The sequence below is a fragment of the Melopsittacus undulatus genome, chromosome 9, assembly GCF_012275295.1.
Source record: "Melopsittacus undulatus isolate bMelUnd1 chromosome 9, bMelUnd1.mat.Z, whole genome shotgun sequence".
Classification (NCBI taxonomy): Eukaryota; Metazoa; Chordata; class Aves; order Psittaciformes; family Psittaculidae; genus Melopsittacus; species Melopsittacus undulatus.
In genome coordinates, this window is record NC_047535.1 from 43,903,394 (window position 1) to 43,926,003 (window position 22,610).

General features: G+C 36.5%; 1 protein-coding gene across 1 annotated transcript in view; it reads right to left on the reverse strand.

Annotated features, from left to right (window-relative positions):
• The window catches only part of ERC2 (ELKS/RAB6-interacting/CAST family member 2), a 339,531-nt gene that overhangs the window by 97,980 nt on the left and 218,941 nt on the right, over positions 1-22,610 (reverse strand). Inside the window, exon 14 of the mRNA XM_031046076.2 lies at positions 4,854-5,014. Within this exon, the coding sequence (XP_030901936.2) occupies positions 4,854-5,014 (161 nt within the window). The remainder of the gene's footprint in view (positions 1-4,853; positions 5,015-22,610) is intronic.

Sequence of the window (22,610 nt, forward strand, 5' to 3'; positions counted from 1 at the left end):
GTCAAAGACGCTTTTCATCCCTACAATACCCTCAAAAGTCCACTTGAAGCCATTTGTATGCTATCTGTACTTGAATTTCCTGCATTAAAAGGAAGGAGGGCACCAGTAAGACAAGACACATTCTCTCTGCTGCAAGAGGACTTACACTATGAAGCTTCTTATTTATTCCCTGTGGAACCAAGCAGACCCAGACCATGGTCTTGCACCCGAGGCTGGCATCTAGTGGCAAATGCAAGTGTCCTCTCCTGTTTGGAAGAGCTGAACCACTAACATAGGAAGTGTAAGTGCAGTATGTGCTCAGCACTTCTGCAGAGTGGCAGCTGCTGGGACAGACTGCTTGGTGAGAAAAACACTTTATCCCTTTCTTCCCACAAACATTTCATACTTGACTATATACAGGTGCTGTTAAATGAATAAATATACTGAAAAACAGAGATAAGCAATATTTATGTATTATTTTCAGTGAAAAAAAATGGTAGATGTTCTTAAACAATAGAAGCAATGTTTAACATTATACTGTCACTGTGACAACATTTACTGCAAAATCTGATTTTAAAAGGCCTTTTTTTTGGACAGCAGAGCAATGTTCTATTTTTGTTATTGAATGAAAGGACTGGTAGCTGGTTATTTCACTACGAGATCTTTAATGCTTCGTTATTGAAGTAATCTGATTTATTCCACATAAGGGAAAATATATATTCTGCTGGAAATTTGTAGTAAATTTCAGGGAAAAGTCACTTCCAACCAAACTGATTTAGCAATACCCACAGGTGATGGCATGAACTCTATCAAAGGCAAGGAAATTGCCTTTCAAACTCTTGGCAAGAGTTTCCTTCAGGATACATTGAAAGCTTCAGAGCACTGAGTGTACTGAGCTGACTGCTAAAGGAAATAGTAATTAACAGCTGGATCTCTAAAAATAAGAATTCACAGATCTTCAAGTCAAACCATGAAGTTCATTCTGTCTGGGGATTAATTCATGGTCACCCATTTCTAAGTCCAGTGTTTGTGACAGGTAATTAGGCCACTGAAAGATCATCAAATCAATGCAAAACCACAGTGAAATGGTTTTCTTTTTAAAGAATCTTGTATTTAAACATGTTTCTAAGGAGAGTAAACACCACAGGAAGTTAATTTAAGGACTTTTAACCAAGAAAACCCTAAGCTTTGATAACAAAGTTTGGGGGCGTTTAAGGGAGATCGTGGTTTTGTTGTTGGTTTTTAACTTCAGTGGTTGCAGCTTGAAGATTATATGTATAAAATGTACAAGTTGAACTAACAAAAAGGGTGATAATAATTTGTGTATCTTTTCCCTCACATGCCACTAGACTTTATTTTATGACTACTGGCTCTCCAGGTCAAACTTCGTATCTTTCAAAGGGAAATAACTTTGACCATTTCTAAAAAGATGATCTATCCCACAGAGTAAAATCCACTTTCCACACAGACAGGCATTTAGTTCACATACGTATATGCAGCAATTTTAATATTATATAAATAGCCATTTATCTATCTATACAGCTATCTAATTTTGTTACAAGCAGGTTTATGAGTTCTGGAAGGAAAGGACATCTGTATGAAAGCATTGTGGACGGCTTGTGGTCGTGAAAGTATGCTCCACAAATATGACATTTCTGAAACATCTGAAACCCCTCCACCACATCACAGCACAGAAACCTCTCCTACCCTCAAGCTCTTCATGTTACAAAATGAATAAGCTTTTCTAGGGAAACCTTGTGAAGGTCTCAGTAAGCTCTGCTCCTTCCTGTGCACTCGCAGAAACAAAAACAATGTCTGGAAAAAGCAGCCCTGATATATATTTTTAACTACCAATTTTTAAGTTCAGGCCAATTGAAACATCTCTATGGATGATAAATAAGTTTCTTAAGACATCAACATTTTATGTAATAGACTCTTAAAACTAGCACTCATTAAAGGATAAAAGTGCACTGATTTTGTTGTTGTTGTTCTCAGAGATATGAAGAGCTCAAAGCATTAAGACAATTAGCCAAAATGATGGATTTGAACACATGCTGCATTTTACTGTTAACATGTATGCGTAATTTCCATTAATGTCAGTATGAGTTATGTGTGCACTGCTAAAATAATATAACCATAACAAAAATATTTCCTCCAGAACTAATAGAGTAGCATTTTTAATAGACATTTTTGGAAAAAACAAAACCCAAACACATATTTAGAAAGTAATACACAAATGCAAATCATTTCCCAAATTTAAACCTTTGGAATTCCTTATAATAGCTCTTATTTTTTCACATGTTGGCATTAAGCTAAGAATAACTCCTTCCATCAAACTACCTTGCATTTAATGGGCACTTCTCTAGTTTCCAGTTCAAAAAGACCAACCAGATAATGAACAAGATTCAACTTCTATGCATTTTTACTCTAAACTTCCTTAAATAACTGGATGCATACAGGAACATGTAATGACAACTGAAGAAGTTATCTAAAACTGACAACTGATTGTAGCCAGTATATTAAGATGGATCTTTGCAATGTCAGCCAGATGGGCCTAGAATGCAGAGTTATGTTTGGAACTTGAACATAACATAAGCATAGGAAATCATCATGAATGTTCTTAAACACACAGTTCATGCCTATTTAACTGAGAGCCAGCAGCTAAAAACTGTAATCACTCAACATTAAATTTTAAACATGATAAATAGAAGTTACAGTCAATGCTGCCAATTAATAAATTATCTTCAAATAGCCAAGACACATTCTTTTAGTATATTACTACAACACAGAATTATCATTATTCTGTCCATGGACATCTGGGCCTTGCTTCTGCAATCTGGTTTTGAGAACGCTTTATTCATGGGGAAAAAATAAATGTAATGCCATATTTAGTACATTCTGTGGCAATGCAGCAGATTTATAAAGTTTGTTTGTCATACACCTATTTCAGTGAGCAATTTCAGAAATTAGACTATTGCAATGAAATACCCGAATTGTTTCTAAAAGACATTTATTACTCGAATCACAGAACCAGAGCATGGTTTGGGTTACGGACACTAAAGCTCATCCAGTGCCAACACCTCTGCCACAGGCAGGGACACCTTTCACCAGACCAGGTTGCTCCAAGCCCCATCCAACCTGGTCTTGAACACTGCGTGTTCAAGTGTTCAAGTGGAAGGGTACTCTTAAGTTCTCTCCAGAGCCTTCTCATCTCCAGGCTGAACACACCTAACATTCTCAGCCTGTCTCCACAGAGAAGCTGCTCCAGAAAAGTTAAACCATAAAACCAAAACCAAACCAAATCTAAAAACAAACAAAAAACCCCCAACAACCAACCCCCCCCCCCCATAAACCAACATACATTTAACTAGAAATCTTCACTAATTTCAGTTTTTATATCCCAATCTAAACTTTGCTTCTGATTTTTACTATCTTACTTTAAAAGCTTATACTGTGAAAGCACACTATATACCTCACTAAAAACTTCAAACTGTTTCTGCCTTGGACCACTGATATTGGGGTCTTTCACCATAGTATCATCACCCTTCATTCATAAAATGGAACAGCTTCTATCAAAAGTCAAACTTCACCATTTTTTGCCAAAACCCCTTCTCTGACTGAAGATACATGCCTTTCATGGCTTTTCTGTGGGATTCTGTGTACTCAACCAAAAGAAAATCACAGGAAGAGAATTAAAGATACTGCTTCTTTTCCCCTATGTTGTGCGATACTCGACAATTATAAAATGAAAACCAAATCTTACCATTTGGACAAACAAATGTGTACTCACAGAAACACACCAAAGCATTACACAGAAAAGATAACTCCATGAAATATACTGGCAATGAGCATCATAGGTGTATTAATATGTATATATAAAAGAAAATCAGAAAACCTGAAAAGAAAAAAGATCTATTGCAGAAGGTAATGCCACGCGCTACCCTAATTCATATGTGCTCCTATTAATGTTTTTTTTAATAGACCACATTAAAGTCAAAGCAGAAGTTCTTTTGTTTTCACTGGAAACATTTGTGCTTACATGACAGTATTCTGCAACCATATTGTATGGCAGCTATTCTTAAAAATTACCTTTATAAAATTCTAGTACATATGTGTCTCCATTTCCAATCTGTCTTATTTACAGCAACATTATTAAAACCATTTATTTCCTGATTATTTAACTTCCTTTTATATTAAAGAATATCTACAATTTAACTGAAGTTATATATGGCGTAAGTGCTTGGGGTTTATTCTTCCCTCCCTCAATAAAACAGTTTCAAAATCACAACTGTGAATTGTCTGTTGAATGTTAACTACACACCAGCCTAGCCAAGTCACAACAGGTTCACTCTTTTTTGCACATTTTAATGATCATGTCAGAGCTTTAACATCCCATAATTACAGATATTTACCTTTATTGTGGGTAGGAGGTTAGATGTAAATGATGGGTCTACCCTCCTTTTTCATTCTGTGCATTTGTGTATGCAAATAGGGTTTTGGTGGTTTGGGGATTGTTTAACAAATTCAATGCAATAAACTTTGCACCATCCACATGAATTTGACACTAACAGAAATTCCAACATAAAATTCCCACTGTAGATGGGGCTTTAAACTCTCCATTTCTCACAGAAATCATATTGTGCTGGTGTTTTATTTGCATGTAACAAAGGAAAGCTTTCAAAAATTCCTCTCATGTCAATTGTTTAGTACTTCTAAAACGAATTTTCCATATGAATTTAACACTCTTAGAACAACTAGAAGTCATTGGATTCAGATAAATATATAACAGAACTAAACAAAACCAGGAAAAAAACCTCATAGAAAAAAGCAATAATTTTAATGTTTCTAGAAATGAGATAAATCAATGTACTTACTTCATTTCTAAAATTTCTTCAAGCTGTTTTCTTCGCTCTATTCTCAGGTTAGCCAGATGTGCTTCTTTTTCAGCCAAAGACTGCTGTGTTGAGGCAAGACGTGCTTTGGTAGAATCTAATTCTTGTCTAGTCTTATCCAGTGCATTCATCAGCTCTTCTACCTAAGAGAGAGAACTTTTTAAGCTCCATATTCTTTACAATAAGGTCTTAAATCTATATAGATATGGGGGGGGGGGAACTAAACAAAACTATATAGGAGGAACTATGGTAAACAGCTATTTCTATTGCTGCCTTAACTGTTTTAAAACTGAACAAAAGTAGTCTTTTAAATACCAAAAAATCTTAACACTCACATGAATCCACTGAGTAACAAGCAGCATTCATACAAAGCAGAACTAATACAGATCACCATAAATCCATTTAACCTGGGCCACTACCACGTACAAACACAGCTTACAAATATTTTCTACACCATTTATATTATTTAAATATATAATTTTAAATATATATTTATTTATATATATGTTTTTATATATACAATAACATAATAGCAATTTCATAAATTCTAGAAGCAGATATAGGTATTTCTTTTAATATAAAACTGGTTATGGCAATCAATGTATTTTTCATCAAATAACAGGTTGCCCAGGGAAACTGTAGGCTCTCCAGTCTTGGGTATCAGATCTTGGCTGAATGAAGCCTCGAGAATCAGAGCCAGCTTCAAAGTTACTCCTGTTTGAAGCAGGGTTTTCAACCACATTGCCTGTAGTGGTCCCTTCTAACCCAAATTATTCTAGGATTGTGAACTTTAAATGTTTGTTACTGCTCTAGTAACAACTGAGTTATTTTCGTCATTACAACTGTGAGAATCTCTGAACTCTGAAATGTAGGAAAGTGTGAGTAATCCCACTCCTTAATTAACACTAGTGTCGGCTGGATGTCGAATAGATTGCTTAACTCCAGAAATTCAGCAAACCTCCATCACATCAAAATGTATGATATGGTCCATCACATTCCTTAGAGAACACACTAAAGAATGGAGACTATATAATGACACCTGTCTGGCAGCAGGAACTTTACTTGTGGGATGAATCATTATAGTTACAGAACTAGAGAGTCATAAATAGTCCCTGGTAACCAGAACACCAGTATGATTTCCCCTTATTCAAATGATATAGTTTACATTAAGAGCTGCAAGTGAGCAACAGATATCCTTTGTTTTTTTATGAGATATAATGACTCAAAAAATGGATGTCCTATTTCCTGTATTTTCTTTCTCACCTCTTTTGTCCAAATATTAACATCTTTTAAATTAGTGAACACTTCGGGAAGAACATGTGAATAAAATGTAATGGGAAGAGGATATATTCCAGTTGTTCATGTCATGCAAGCCATTTAAAATTGTTCACTTCTGCTGGTGCATTGAAAAGTCTAAAAGTATTCCACTGTGGCTATCAGTGAATATCAGTGTGGCTACAGAGAAAATAAGAAGTTTTCTCCAAATTTCATGCAAATTTGTGTTTGTTGTTATCTAAATCCTACTGGCATGCTATCAGTGTTGACAAACATTATTTTTGCTTCAATTTGAAAACACATTGCCTCCTATATAACAGGTTCAAGATAGCAAAATTAATAATGCAGTCTTCATCAAATTATGAGTACTCACATCCTGCTTGAAAATGATATACTGATTACTTACCTCTTCTACACCAGCTGCATCTACATCTTTATAAATATTCTCATAAGATAAATGGAATGTAAGAACACATCTGATACCCTTCGTGTGTAAGAAGCTGTATTTCATGAATTCAGCATCAGAATTACCAATAGCATTAAAACTACTGATGCTCAGCCTTCCACACAGAAAGTAAAACCAGTGTAATACTGATATAAATGAAACAGCAAGGAGTGAAAATGATGCAGTAGAATTGGTGCAGGTGCAAACCATGAAAGACGAAGGCTTTAGATATCTTTGTAAAAGGACTACCTAGTGAACCCTCACAGTAGAAGCAGCAAAGGAAACATATACTTGAGGAAAATAAAGAAATAAAAAAGCTGTATTTGCATTTAAATCTGGGGCTGGTGGTGATGGAATTAAAAAACCCCAAAAAATGCATAAGGAGAGAGATCAAATTTCTTTAAAAATATACTTAATTTCTAATATAACACCAGAGACTTCATTTTCTGCTTTAGCACAAGAACGCAGACCCGTGCTGTCTTCAACAAGGACAAGGCTCAACTACTAAACCATTGTACGACATTTCTACCTGTTTTCATGGGTTGTTTCTCAGGCTCATCCTTGTGTTTTTAAACCTGCTTATAGTTGCTGCTGAGCCTCCAGTCTGCTGCTTAACTCCAGGCTACATACATTAATGGAAACAGTAGACTGCAAAGTCATTCATTCATACAGACTTTTGCTCTGAGACAGCATCTTTAAACACCCGGTCCCTCCACACGTACAGATCTGTTTGGCAGATGAGAACACAGGAAGGCAGAATAACAGCACTTCCATACCTTTAGTATCCCTGCACTCCTTTTCCTGCAGGTTCAGCTGAATTTAGTACCCAACCTGCTGACTGACTGAATACTCACCTCAGTTCTATCACATCAGTTACATTTTAAAGCATTTCAGGGAATTAAAAACTTGTGCAAAACAAAGTGTGGATTTGTTAATGTATATTAATAACATACTCTTGTGTTACCGGACAAAAGAGATCAAAGTTTAAAGGAGAGAGAAAAAAACCTTTAAAAATTTAAATATGAAAACTTTCTCAAACCACAAATCGTTCACATGTGTAGACTTGAAAGTTATACTTTCATTTACACTTTCAACCCAATATTTGCCAGCTAGCTCTTCCTTCACTTTCTGAATATGACCCAAGTTCACATTTGTATGCTTTCCTAGGTAACTGTCTCATCAGCACCTACAGCAGGATTCAACTGGCATGTGCAGAAGAAACTGAGCTTTATTCTTCCTTAAATCCACTACTATCCAATGTGAATGTGTGAATGCACACACAATCATGTTTGCATGTTTATTATACAGCTACAGAAGATATATTACAATGGAAAATGAACTTTAAACACTGAAGGCAGTATTATCTAGATAGAAAAGTCAGGGATGGAGGGGAACATTGTAAACATACACCAAATTCTTAATGTAAGCACATGTTCTCATATTTGATCTTAGAATTAAAATGATAGCTGGAAGGAACGAATGGTTAATGTCAGTTTACTACCTCTCAGCCTTACTGTAAGAAATGGGAATAAATCCAGCAGTACTAGTGACAGATTTTAGCTTTCTGACCTATGGCAAATGCTCCCTTTTGCTGCATTTAGGAGCACATACTCTTCTGATCATTACAAAGGGTCAAGATAAAGTTTGTATTCATGACCCTATCTGTTACCTGTGCTCATACACCCGTTTGCATCCCAAAGCAAAGCACCTGTGCTATGTAATGATCCCAGATGCAGCTTTAACCCCGTTATTCACACGGGCAGGTCTCCCACAGTAATCCCATTGATCAATAACACGCTCTAAGGACCGGCGCGGTCACAGGCCCCCCGTGCACCCCCCCCCAGCGCGGCTCCTGCCCTGCAGCGCCACCTGCTGGGCAGGCAGGTGAAGTCCCCGAGCTCCCGCAGGCAGCTCCTGACCCAGCCAGGCACACACTGATGCCTGAGATCTGCTCATTTTCTCCCCGTTATCTCTATTAGGCGAAATACCCCTAATCAAAAAACGTTGCCATTTATACAGCAGCTAGAGAATTAATAAGGATCCATGTTTGGAAAGAATTTACTCTGAGAACTCCTTTGAATACAAAGTTCTTTGCCACTATGCACTCTATGCCCCCAGTATATTATTAACTGGTTTTTTATTTCCACTTCGCAAGACAACGGCCTCATTTTACCCTTTGGATTTTCTAATAGAAACCTTTTATATATATATATATACTTTCAGAAAGTCTAACCTGTCCCAGCACTCCAAGGACTTCATTAAAATCACTGCTAGAATTAAGTTTACATCTTAGAATGGCAGAAACCCAGCATATTCTTGTAATTCCTCCTTAGTTTTGAGTCTATTTTCAATGAGCACTTTCTGCTTCTTCTGCAGCCTCACATTTTCAAGTCCTATCAGCAGTGTTTCACACCAAGATAAGAAAAAGAAATGAATGTGGCTGAAGTATACATCTGCGTTACCAGATCCTGCAAATTAAAGAAGGTTAGAGTTCAAATGAATGACAGTTTATTAAAAATGCCCTGGAGCATTCTTAATTCCAGATTGGATTCGGCTCAGCACAACTCAGGCTAACATAATACTGCTCCAGTTTGTGGGAATCAGGAGGGGGAGGGACAACTGCATGTTTTCTCAGGTCAAGTATAATATATTCCTGCAGGATGACGAAGAGATGGCAACTAGCCAGCAGTCAAAGTTAGTATTAGTAGTATTACTATCTTAAAGGGTTGGCACTTCATTTTAGCAGTGATGTTGGGGATAAATACGAGAGGTTTGGATTTCTCTAACTGACTTCTTCAATTATCAGTAGCTATACAAAAACTCCCTAGGTTTTTTGATTTAAAAACATATCTTCTGTTAGTACACACAGATCACTGATGAACTGTACATAATAAAGTGAAATAAATTCTACTATTTACTTATCAATTCTTCACTTTTCTTTACTACAATATTAACCATTACAGATCATTTAAATAAAACAATAATAAAAACCCCAAACTTAACAATTACATGTTTCCAGTTCAGGTTTACATGAGCTGAATTTTAGCTATAGGTCATCAGTCAGTGTAAAAATCAGTGCAGTTGTTTTCAAAGGTGGTTTGGTGAGGTTTGTTTTAACATTTGCTTTTCTTTTTCTTTCTTTTTGCCAAGTTACACTACATAAATTTCAGTTATCTCAAGTTCTGTGAAGATGAATTTAATAAAAACAATTTTTGGTTATTTTTTGTTTCCATGATTAAGCATGAGATTACAAAAAAAGTAAAGATTATGATCCTTAAAGTTTCTCTGTGGCTTTACTATTTATTCTGTCTCTGAACTAAAAGGACATCGATAACACATCCACAGAGATGAGTGAAAACAGATAATAACCCGGATTTGTACACACAAACACATCCACTTACCAGCTCCTTGCACTCACAGGCTTTTTACACTAATAGATTACCTATGCTTTGCACACTGAAGGACGAATGCCAGACATCCCAGGATCCTGCACCAGTGGCTACTGCCCATGCAGAGAACCACTCTATCTAATTCAATTACACACATACAGGAGGTCCAGCACGAGTCATGTGGACCTACTGCTCTTAAAACTGCCCACACTGTCCCGCAATATGGTTGCAAATACCCTGTTTCTTTATATTTCTAATGGGAATTTCTCCAGTGTACAACTGTCTAAACAGCTTCACTACAAAGGTGTTTTTCACACAAGCAAACACACTTAGCCAAGTGTCACACTGAGCTTTGCAAGACATTGAAATAAAGTCTTTGTCACTCCCCCCTCCACTCTCTTCCCATCCCATTTGTCATCCATAGCCAAATTCCTCACCTCTGACTTCTTCCATCACAGCTTTTAAACCCCAGAAACAGGTCTAACAAAACCAGTACAGTTATGGAGGCTGATATTCCTGAACCTTTACAAAGAAATCAGACACATGTTGTTTCTCACAATTTTGGTTATTGTCAGAGAAGAAAAAGTAACCACACTCTAGAACACATATAAGCTTTCAAATAAACATCCTAAGTGAAGGACTTAACAGAAAGTAAAGTAGAACATTTATAAAATCCAGGATAACAGTTAATTTTCAACTTGGAGTTGTTTTGGGGTTATTTTAAATCACAATAGACTAGGCAAGTAGGGCCCAGTTATATCAAGTAGCAATGCAATGGTGGTATAACATCAATTACCAGTAGCACTGAAATAGCAATCCTCATGAGATGGCTCGCCATCGCCATAGGAACACAACAGCACAATTATCAAATGGGATGCCATGCTCCATAATTTGAAATCTGAAACCTTGTTGAGATTGCTTTATTACATAAAGTAGGATTTAAAGTATTTTAAGCCTCTTGTGAAACACAAGTGGCCTCCAGTTACAGTGTCCTCAATTAGTTTCAACTAGCAAGCACTGTACAAACCCCAGTGTTAAACTGTGAGTGTGAACTCCTGCAGAACTGAAAAGGATGGGCAAAATAGCAGAATGCTCCTTGCAAATGCAGCTGAAATGTTTTGCCCCAAATGAAAACCTTTTCATTAGCAGCAAAATACAGTTATATGATGGACATCATATAACATCAATTCTGATTTTGCAATGCCATATAAATTAGGAAAAAAACACTTTCAGACCATATCAACAAAGACACAGTATTAAAAGTGTTGCAAGAATCAGTCAACTATGTTCTTTGTCCAAGGTAAAGTTCATGCTGACAAGGTCTAACTCATGGTCAGCCCCATGTCATCCAGGCATGCACTATTTCATTGACATATCTTATTAGTTGTCTCTTCCATTAAGCTTCATGTTAGCAAGTCTGTGATTGCTTTAAATGCCTGGTGTCCTCAGTTCTGCACTAACTTGCCTGATACTGTGCAAACCTCATTACAAAAGTAGCATTAAAGGTGTTTTATAGTTGTGCAAATGAAAGCACATTTAGATAAAATATGTTGATAAATTACAGAGCTCAGCCTAATGTTTTCCGAATAATTAAAAATGTAATCGAATTAGCTATTGAACATATGTTGATTTCAGTAGGATACTCAATTGTCCTACAGGATATTGTATCTGGAAGAGAACTCTTACAGACTGAAAACAATTACGCTGTGTGATTTCAGTGTTGAGTCTTTTTAGATAAACCATGCAAGTAGAGCAGCGCAACTCTTTAGCTGGTGTTAAAGTACAGCGCTGTCAAACTGGCCTCTCTGGTTAATGTCAATAGCACTGCGTATAAAAGGTGACTAAAGTGTGTACAAATGTTGATCTTTGGAGAAGGCATGCCTAGAATCATACACACATCTACTATTTCATCCACCAGGTCAGCTTCAGGGAGAGAGGGCAAATTGGGAGTTTTCTTGCCAAAAGTTGATTCTTAACACACTTGTTGGGTTACATAGCACAAGGCTACTTCCCCACTGCTTTTAATCCATAATCCCAATATAGTAAAGTTAGAAATTCTCCCTTAGAATATTTCTAAAGGCAGAAGTGATTCACATGGTATGTGCAAAGTTTTACTGCAAACAGGTAATGTACATACATAAGAGTTTGTCCACACGCTACAATGTGTTTATGTATTGTGAAATAGCAAGTCAGATTTATTAAAGTGAAAATGTTATTGTATGACAATATCTAAATAGTTTTACGTGTGAAATCTCAGAAAATACAGCTTCCTACCTGGTTTTGCTGCAAGCTAAATAATACTCATAAGCATCAAGATAAATAGAGATCCATGAAAGTTATGACATGGTATATAGCTCCTGCACCAAAGATACCTGATACCATCTTTAGCATTGTGACTTTTAACATTGTGTTCATGCGAATACTGAATGTATCTGCTCTGTGTTCTTAGTGCAGATATCTTTCCCTGCTTGCTTAATTCTACAGCATTTTTACTATATAATTATTTATGCAATATTTCATTGCCTTGGCACTAAAGTCACAGTGCCATGGACATGCTACATGCTTAAAACCTAAAATTAACTCCTATTACGTATAATGCAATATCAGCTACATAAATAACGTTAAGAAAAGTCATGTACGTCTGTATGTTAAAGAGCCAAATTCTAGCCCTGGCACATGCATTTGCAAGTAACTCTTATCAAGAAAGATTTTAATACCTGGTATAGCAATTGGTAGTTACATTCTTACTGGAATTTATCCAGAGCGAGGGAAGTACAGAACACATGGAGCAGGACTACAAACAGTTGACTGAGTTAATTGTTTCAGACATGGTACGATGATAAGCAGCACAAGTTTACCAATACGTGCTCTGCCTTTACAGGTCAAATAAGTTGCACTTAAACCCTAAAAATAAAGGTTACAAATTCTGTGTCATTTCCAGTACTTTTCCAGGGAAAATTGTTTCTTAGAAGGAAATCTTTCTTACTAAAAATAAATAAATAAATGATGAAGGAAAAAAATGCTGCTTTGGAGGGTCACTTCAGGAAGAGATCAGTCAATAGGAACAGAACTGAAGTGCTTATGAGTCTGTCCAGAATAGGATAGCCCATAGGACAGTCAGGGAGGCCTGAGGGGGACAACAACATGTCTGACAACTGGACTCCATTATTAACACATGATAAGGTAGGAATGATCACACGATGGAGCAAAAATATAGACTCGGAATTTGCCAGCAGGAATTTCCTCATGAAGGCAGTTTACAATCAGCATGTCGAATTTTCAGAGCGTTAAATACAACTCTTGCTCAAATGAAACTATCCCCACAGAAACTACACAGGAATAAGCCTTGTGGATAAATCAGTCACAGATCACAGTGCCTCCCCTCCATCACCATGCTAGAGAGAAATTCCCTGTGGGAGGCAGAAGCAGGGCTGGAGGAGCAGGATATCGAACTGAACTCAACAACAGGCTCAGGAAATGCTGCTTGTGCAAAAAGGGAGCCAGATGTGAGGGTGCTTCACAGCCAGCTCCCTCCGAAAGCAGGGCAGAAGCCAAGAAGGCAGTAACAGAGCCCGTCGATGCCTCCACGATGCTGCAGGCACACTAGCTCAGGAGGAAACTATGCAGCAACTAAACAGACCCTTACACATACTTGCACAGACAGCATGCTGCGGAGCAAAGTTGCAAAGAGACAGAATGTGCAGGATTAGACACACAGGGAGTATGTAGAAAAGAAACTTCAAGGCTCACTGTGATTACAGAGATGGGAGAAGAAAATCAGGTGGGGAAGAGAACACTGACAAGATAGGAAGATAGCCCAAGAAATACAGCTCTTCTGAAACGGAACATTTTTCCTCAATAACTATCTGAAGGAAGGCAGAGGATTAAAGAGACTATCAATGGCTTTACTCACGTTAGCACCAGAAAAACTGTCACCATCTCTTTGTGAAGTACAATAGCAGTTAACAATAAATAAAAACACTGTTGGAAAACACAAAGATGCTGTATCACAGAACTTGCTCTTTTCCAAGCAACAAAACCACATTGTCTATCACAACCAAATGGGGGTGTAATAAGGATGCCCAGATGAAGAAAAAGAGCTGTCACTTAAACTATCGCCTCAGCTACAAAGAAAACGAAGTTTTTCACTGTCACATCTGCTTGTGACAGTTTGGCCAAAGTATAAACATGCAAATATTGTAACTGAAAGTTCCAGCACCTAGACTTTTTGTTATGCAGTTAGTGATACACCAGCCAAAATATGTATTTGGTAATGCATTTCTACTGAGTTTTGTTTCACTAGACTGAAAAGAGGAAGGAAGGAAAGTCTGTAATACTTATACCCCTATTCAGCTTATCACTATACAATTTCAAGAGTATTTATATCATCCCAACATCTACCAGGTAAAAAAAGAGTAATAGAAAAAGGGCATAGAAAACAGTGCTTAGGTCTATTCTATGAATTCAGTTGTTTCTTTCCTCTTGAAACTGTCCACAAGTACCTGCTCACTCTGATGTTCCATTTTCTAGGTCTGTTCTAGTCCCTTTTGGCTACTGATAGAATAAATATCACAGAGCTGCCTCTTTAGCAAGCTCACAGGATTTTCTGAACCAACTCTCACTCTTCCACTTCATCTTCTCAACTGGCTGCTCACACTGAAACATTTCCCTGTATTATTCCTCTTCAGTTCCACATTCTGGTCAGTAGTCACTTAACTGAAATGTCTTTGCCTTTTTGTCTTCTCGCCCCAAAGATGTGACAGTTAAAATACTCAGATCTCCCCTACAGAAGTTAACAGATTTCTCAACTATTACCAAGTAGTTACTGCTCAGCTTTTTTGTGGGTTATATACTCAACAACTGGCATATGGCAGCTTTTCTCATTTAGTGATTACAAGCAGCTTTTGCCATCTGCTAGAATAAATATTGAAGAACAGCAGCTGTCAATATTTAGATAGAGCTTTCAGGATTCCTAAACTGCATTTTATATTATAACAGGAATCTTTATGAAAGGTGGCCACATTAGATGCAGGAATTCCATTTACATGTAGTATAAAGAAAATTTCTGCATAGATAAAGTAACAGTCACTTTCAAATAAGAAACCTAGGAGAAACTGCACTTATAAGCCTTGGCCTGAACTGGGCAACCATAACTGCTCTATGAAGTTTACTGAAGATTTTACTGTTGTAACTGTCCTTGTATGAACACTATTTAGATACCAAAGCAATGGGCACTTATATAAAAGCCTAAGTTCTATACAACTATAAATATTTTTCTATGCAAAATGCATCAGCAGTTTGATGAGAACAATAATATTTGTCACAATAAAGGGAAAAAAGCATTAACAGAATCTTTAACTAATACAAGCTGCCATTTATGCCTCAACTAAAAGTTCAGCTTCCTTCTTAGTCTCTCCAGCCTCTCCCTAAATGAGAGATCACAGGAGGGTATAAACAGAAAAAATGCAGATTTACAATTTGATCCTGTTCACTCTTTTTCAAGGCAAAACATATGAGCATTCAGAAGACAAGCTCAGCGACAGGACTTACAAAACTTACAGCTGGGAGGCTTAAGCAGGCCTTGATGAGAACTGTATTTAGGATCTGCTTTAACTTTACTGTAAACTAACACCTTTGGCACTGTTCATATTCTGTATAATATTTCTCATCAGGACATATCTTTCATTATTCTTAAGTCCCTCTCATCCAAAGATGGGTTTGGGTTCAGAGGACAGAGATGACACTGTCCACACCAAAGATTTAGACTCCCTATGCAAGGAACATACAATCCCACAAGTGAGGATACATTAAAGCTATAATAGAGTGCTTTTACAAAAGTACACATTTACACAGCATGTTATAAATTAAAGCTTGCTTGTTTTCTCAGTTTTGTACAGGCATTTGTCCCACAGACAAACTTTACTGCAGAAGTCTCTGCTACACCCAGCAGTTAAGTCCTTTAAAGAACCAAGTTCCTATTTTGCTTGTGCAGGTAAAACTTACAAAACAAACATAACCCAAAACATTCTTAGGTTTATCTCATATTAAGTAAGCAGTTATGCATTAACTATGCAGTTTTTAAGACAGAAGAGCATTTCCATCTGATTTAAGGTCTGTGATACAGAAACACAACACTCTATCTCTGAAATAACATATATACTGTTTCAGATGCACAATTCAGTCTCTGAAATCAGCTCCAGTACATGACACAGTAAATGAAATTCATGGAGCATCTGATCTGTATTATGAGCAAAATCCTTAGCATTGCATTATGTGTTTTAAGAAATCTCACCTCCGGAATGTTCCATGAACACTTATTCCTTATCCACAGCCTAATGAAAATACCAACACCAACTGTAAGGGTGTGCTCACAACATACGATGTCATAGTAAACTGCCTACAAAGGCTAAAATCATGGCTCTTGTGTGAAGCACACAGGACTCTAAGAAGCAGGTTCTATAGTTACTTATTTTATTCTTTGTATTTCCAGTCAGCTGAAAATCTTTTTTTAAGTGTTTAGGAATGAAGATAGTCTAAATATAATATACTTCTAGTGGAAATAACATTTGCTCTATTTAGACCTCAGGCGCTGCTAAAGGCAGAACAAGATTGGAATGTGCAGATAATTATCTTTGAGGCTAGTCAACAGCTAGAAGTCCCTCATAATATCACCTTTAAGATCAAGCCAAGACATTCCAGTCTGAATCAAAGTTTATTTATTAAAGGATTTAGCACTTTTAGATCCAATATTGCCTGGAAGACCACCAATTTCCATTCCCAAATATCTAATTTCTCCAGTTTCTTGGTGCATGCTAAGACCTTCAAAATCACTTCAGTGAGCACACACACATGCACATAAATGACACCTACATTCCTTCCCCTCTCTAAGATAAATTCCATAAGAAACACCTCTACAAAGCAAAATCTCTACAGAGACTGTAGGAGATTTCAGTAATTCTCATTGATTCAGGCAACACAGATTAGACAATTGTAGGCATATTTTGTTGAAAGTTGGGGTTTTCTTGATTTTAATTGGTATAAAGGATAACAAGAAAAACAGTGTTTCAAGGCCAGCAAAAAATAAAATTAATAAAATGAAATCATTGGTATGTAAAATCATCTTATCTGTCCATTTTCCTTGGACCAAATAACACAAAAGACACAAAAATTAGACAACAGTGGTAAACAAATGAGTAGAACATGTGCTTTGAATATTTGCTTATCCAGAAGGAGAGCTGGAACCTTAAAACTTACAGTTTTAATTCTTTTCCCTTTAAGAAACACTGTTTACAATGAATAAATAAAATTATTATTTAAAATTAGAGCTCAACTATTCTCTTGTTGCAAACTGGCTTTTTCATTTCAAGGTATATTTTTGAGCTGGTACCACTTATCTAAAATCCACTGTGCATGACAAGATCAAAAGTAACAGCTTATAATATGACATCTGTTCAGTCAATTCATGTGATAGTGTAGTATTAAAGAGTCTTTCTATAAGTGAACAAAAAAGAAATACAGCCTTTTTACATCTAATGGATTTGGCCAACAAAAGACTAAATACTCACACTACGATCCTGTTTATCCAGACTTCCCTGCTGTACAGGTCTTCCTGTCTGACAGTGGCTCCTCATGATACAAATGGAGTCACCCAGACAAATTTGCTGTCATAAAAATTGTTTGAATAACCGGTATCATACTGTGTGGAGTTATGAATATAACTGAATCTGAGATGTATCTCATGATTCTTCATGTAACGTATTACAAGAGGAAGCAAAATTAGTCATTGCAAGAGTAACCTTCATTGCTATAAATGCACAGCAACATATGACAATAAAATAACTATTAATTGTTGTATTACTACAAAAGTATGTCATATTAAAAAAGAGAAAAGCATCTACTTTTCTAAGATGGTATCTATAGTATCTGTCTCTCCTTTAGTTGAGTTAGTAGTTCAGCTGCCAAAAAGAGGCTGAGAAGATAAAAGATTTCCAAAACCAAACACAAGTTTCCTGGACATAGGAAAGAAGATTCAAGCTCCTTTTCTGAATTGACAGCAATCTCCCTCCTTGTCCCCTGCCTTCTTCAAACAGGGTTTCACAGAGAAAAAAGTAAAGCCAATTATATCCTCTGTCAGGAGGATATATTCTGCTCTCACATGCTGCCCTGACTTCAGCAGAGTAGAAGCAGTATAGTTAACACAGATAGCAATCCATTATTATTTTTACTCAGAGTTGCATTTATAAACTAAAACCATTTTAATATTCCCAGCACAGGCTTATGGTGAAAAGCCCACATGGTCCCATGTATCCTGTAATACCTAAAATGAGAGCTTTGAAAAAACAAAGAAGTGAAGCAAAGCTAAGAACATTGCTGTCTTTACCAGAGAAGTCAACTCAGAAATAAACACAACTGTTCATGAGAAAGATATTAGAAGCAGTAAATCTTCTAGTGATGAGTGTTTTTAGGTGTGTAATTTATGTGTGCAAACACTCACTGGTGGTATGACCAGAAATACAGATATCATGGAATGAAAAGAAGCAAAAATAGGGGAAAGTAGAAGATGTGGACATATGCTCTACTAGGCTGATACATAAAACTAGCAAACTTGTATGAAAGACTCGATTGTGGCATATTTTCACAAAGGCAAAAACAAAAACAAATGCTGTTGACTCAAGAATGAACACTGGCAGGAAGCTGCCATTAGGTCTTCTATAGTTTACACTATATTTTTTCCTTCCAGACACTGCCAGTGGGAGGTTTTATAGGATAATGATATACTGAGAAACTTGTGACAAGCATGTCCAGACAAAGTAAAACACTTTTTTTCACAACACAGTAAACTCTGATAGCTCAAAATCCATGGAGCCAGAGGTAGCCTGAAGAATAACTAGAGCAAAACTGTTAACTTGTAAAACCTGTTTAAGGTATTTAAGTATTCTTGACTTATTTCCAGAAAATGTTGTTAAAGGAGGAAGTTATTCTAAAGAAGAGGAAAGGCATTATTCATACAAAAACACTGAATAGTAATATGTTTAACAGCTTGATGACAGCAAAAATGGACAAATATCATAACTGGCATCAACTAAAAAATTAATCTGGAATAGTAAACAGGAATTTTAAAGGACTGAATTGGCGCAAAACTTGAATAGGTTTCTATTTCTAGGAGCTGCCATTTTTAAGTCAATACCGAAGAGCTTGTTAGTAAAATAGTACATGAGGGTGTTCCCAAGTTTGCGTATATTTAAATGAGTTGTGTAAGTGGAGATCACAACAGTCATGACTAATTCCTCATGTACCAAACCCCTTTAAGAACACAAAAAGCCCTTTTCACATACTAAACCAGATTTATCTTAGTCTGTACAAAATTGGAAGACTGATGAAGATTTAAAAAAAAAAGGTTAAAAATAATATGGGTATAAAATCTTAAATTATTGGCAACTGAAATTTTGCTAATCCTTTAATTCCTGTTAAAACACAATCTTGACCCCAGAAAAAAACCTCTTACCAAGTTAGACAAAAAGGCCCCATCAATCTCATGGTTGTCCTGACACTAGAGAAGAATGAAGTATGGTAGAGAAGATGAAGTATGCAACATTTTTCCAGATACAAGATTCAGTCCCGAATCTATGCCACAGACTGTTAACCACCATCTGAGCATTCACCTCTGACAAGAAGTGCTGAGCATTCTTCTTATCATGATTTGCTTCCTTTCCTCCTAATATAAGGAATTAATAATTCTTTAATTCTAATAATCCCTAAAAGGGATTAAATAGGGCATAGTAACCAACATGTGGCTTTCCCAATACAGAGGTGCAACTGAATGCTCAGCAGTCTCAGGAGAACAAAGACAATATCCTACATTACATGGCACATCTAGTCACATGAAGGAATTTGTTTGTTTGTCTTCTTCCATGATCCCAACTAAGGAAATAATGAACAGGTTCAGCTTTACCCAGACACAAAAGATCCACCCTGTCTTCCACCTGGCAAGTTACTGCTCTCAGAAATAAAAAGGCTAACAAGCAGCTAGGGCCTTGGGACCACTGGATAAAGGATCAGGGGCACAAGTGTTCTCCTCTATCCTTTCAGTTGCAGGAAATGATGAGGGAAGAAACAGAAGAGCCAGCAGCTCAATACATGGCTCCAAGCCTGGTGTCACTGGCAGAATTTAAGGGATTTCTTCACCAAAAGGGTTGTCAAGCATTGGAACAGGCTACCCAGGGAAGTGATAGAGTCACCATTCCTGAAGGTATTTGAAAGACATGTAGGTATCACACTTAGGGACATGGCTTAGTGGTAGACTTGGCAGTGCTGGGTTAACAGTTGCACTCAATGATCTTAAAGGGCTTTTCCAACCTAAATGATTCTACGATTCTATGATATGGAATAGAATAATAATCTAAATATGACAGCTGTAAAAGAGTACCAGGATCAGAGATTATTTGAGCAAATTAACTATATTTTTCACCTTTGTCTTTCACATGTACCGATGGCATAACACTTACATTCTACATGTATCATTCAGAGTTTGGCCTGTAAATTCTCTAAAGCCACTTTTCTGTTGTTACTGAAGTACTTCTTCAAAAACATACTGACTAATCTATGGTTTCATACATCAAGTAGACTATTTTTCATATACAGACTTAAATCTGGCTTTAAAAACTGTACGATGAATTGTAAAAACAGTTTAAAGTTATGATTGGCTGATAAAGTGAAACCCTACTCCATTTCACTTGGATTAGTGTGCAGCTGCAAGATATAAATTCTGTGTGAGAAACAGTACATTTTTTAATGCTCTTTGAATTATCATGTTTTTGCAAAATGAAAGACAACTGGTTTCATATGCAGGTAAGAAATATTGGCATAAGGAATGTTATTTGATTTTAACTGAGTCATGTTGCCAGAATGCATGAAACAGCTGCATGAGCTGACTATCTGCCTGAGGCTACAACTATATTTCCCCATCCTTTACCACCTGTCTGTGCTAAAGTTACTGGATGCTGTTAGATACCAAAGCCCACTGGGATCTTTAACTATTATAATTATGAAATGCACTCTCTATTATTCTATGGACTTTTAATGTCCAAGTATTTCACAGTAGATGAGACAGCATTATCCCGTTCATTTGCAAACTTTTAAAGGAACGTCATGAATAAACTCACAAAACTACTAAATCCATACTGAATGTGTAAGGCTTAACTCTATTAAGCTTACTCTCTTTGACACATCCGTAAATTTATTAAATGCTTACGCCAAGACCACCAAAGGGTTGATGCTCTTTTACATCACTCTTTACCTAAGGGTAGCGCTGTCAGACTAGTCTGGAAACTGTAGTGAGCCACCAACAATTCACTGTTAAACTAGAAAGATGTTTAAGAATTTGGTATTTTGCAGGGCCATATGATACTCAATTCTTTTATTAATAATCCAAATACTTAGACTACAAATTTGCAGAGAGTATGAAAAAAACTCCAAAACATAACATTAAGTTACCTTGCCAAACCTGAGAACTCAAATGGAAAAAAACCCAAATTATGATATGTAATAGGGAGAAAAGCAAGGTCATACACTTCAGCAGTATTAATCAACTCCATAAATCCAGCAAGAGAAAAAACTGATTAAGAAGTTGTCTTTTTCTACTAAAGAAAAGGATCAAGACACTAAGGTGACAAGTCAACAGTGCCATGTTATTGCAAAAAACACACTATGGAAAGATGTGTATATAGTAGTAATCCTCCTGTTTTCTTTGGCGCTGGCAAGATCTCAGCAGGAGAACTGGATCCAATTTTATCCACTCAAGGATGTGAACAAACTGGAAAGGCTACAAAGAAAAGCAACGAGGACAATAAGATAACTAGAAAACATAACCTCTATACTAAGATTGAAAGAATTAAGGGCTATCAACCTCAAGAAGAGAAAACTGAGGAATACGATCCTTATTTTCAGATACAGGCCATAACACAGGAGGAGGAAAAAATCAGTTCATTATGTCTAATGTGGGTAAGACAAGAAATAACTGACTGAAATTAAAGAAAAAGCTACTAAGTCAAGATATGAAAGAAATCTTTTAATACCTGTGAACAACGAATCCAGACCAAGGTTATTACAAAGGTCACTAATAGCAAGCCAGACAAACATCTCTCAAATAACAGTGGTACAATTCATAGTTACTTAGTACTATGGATGCACTAGAAGATATCTTCACATCCCTTTCAGCTCTGCTTTCCATGGTATTTTAATTTAAAATATCTAACTTATTTTTAGCATTAAATGCACAAAAAATATAAATAAATAAAATTGCTAGACAAAACATTCCCAATCTGCCAAAAATCATTTTAAAAGAACCTACTCTCCCAGTTAAGAAAGACAAGCAACTTAAAACTATCTGACGTGAGAAAGGCACACTTTCAAGCAGGACTTCTCAGCTTGGAAAATGCACTACTGAAAAAGAAGAGAGAGACCATAAATGCTATAGAGAAGGCGAATGGGAAACTACTGTTAACTATTTCTCACAACTGAAGAACTATGGGCACTTAAAGACATCAATATGCAACTGTCTTAAAAACACACAGAATCATAGAATAGTTAAAAACCTAAAATTACATTTTAAGATGCACAGCTCAAGGATCT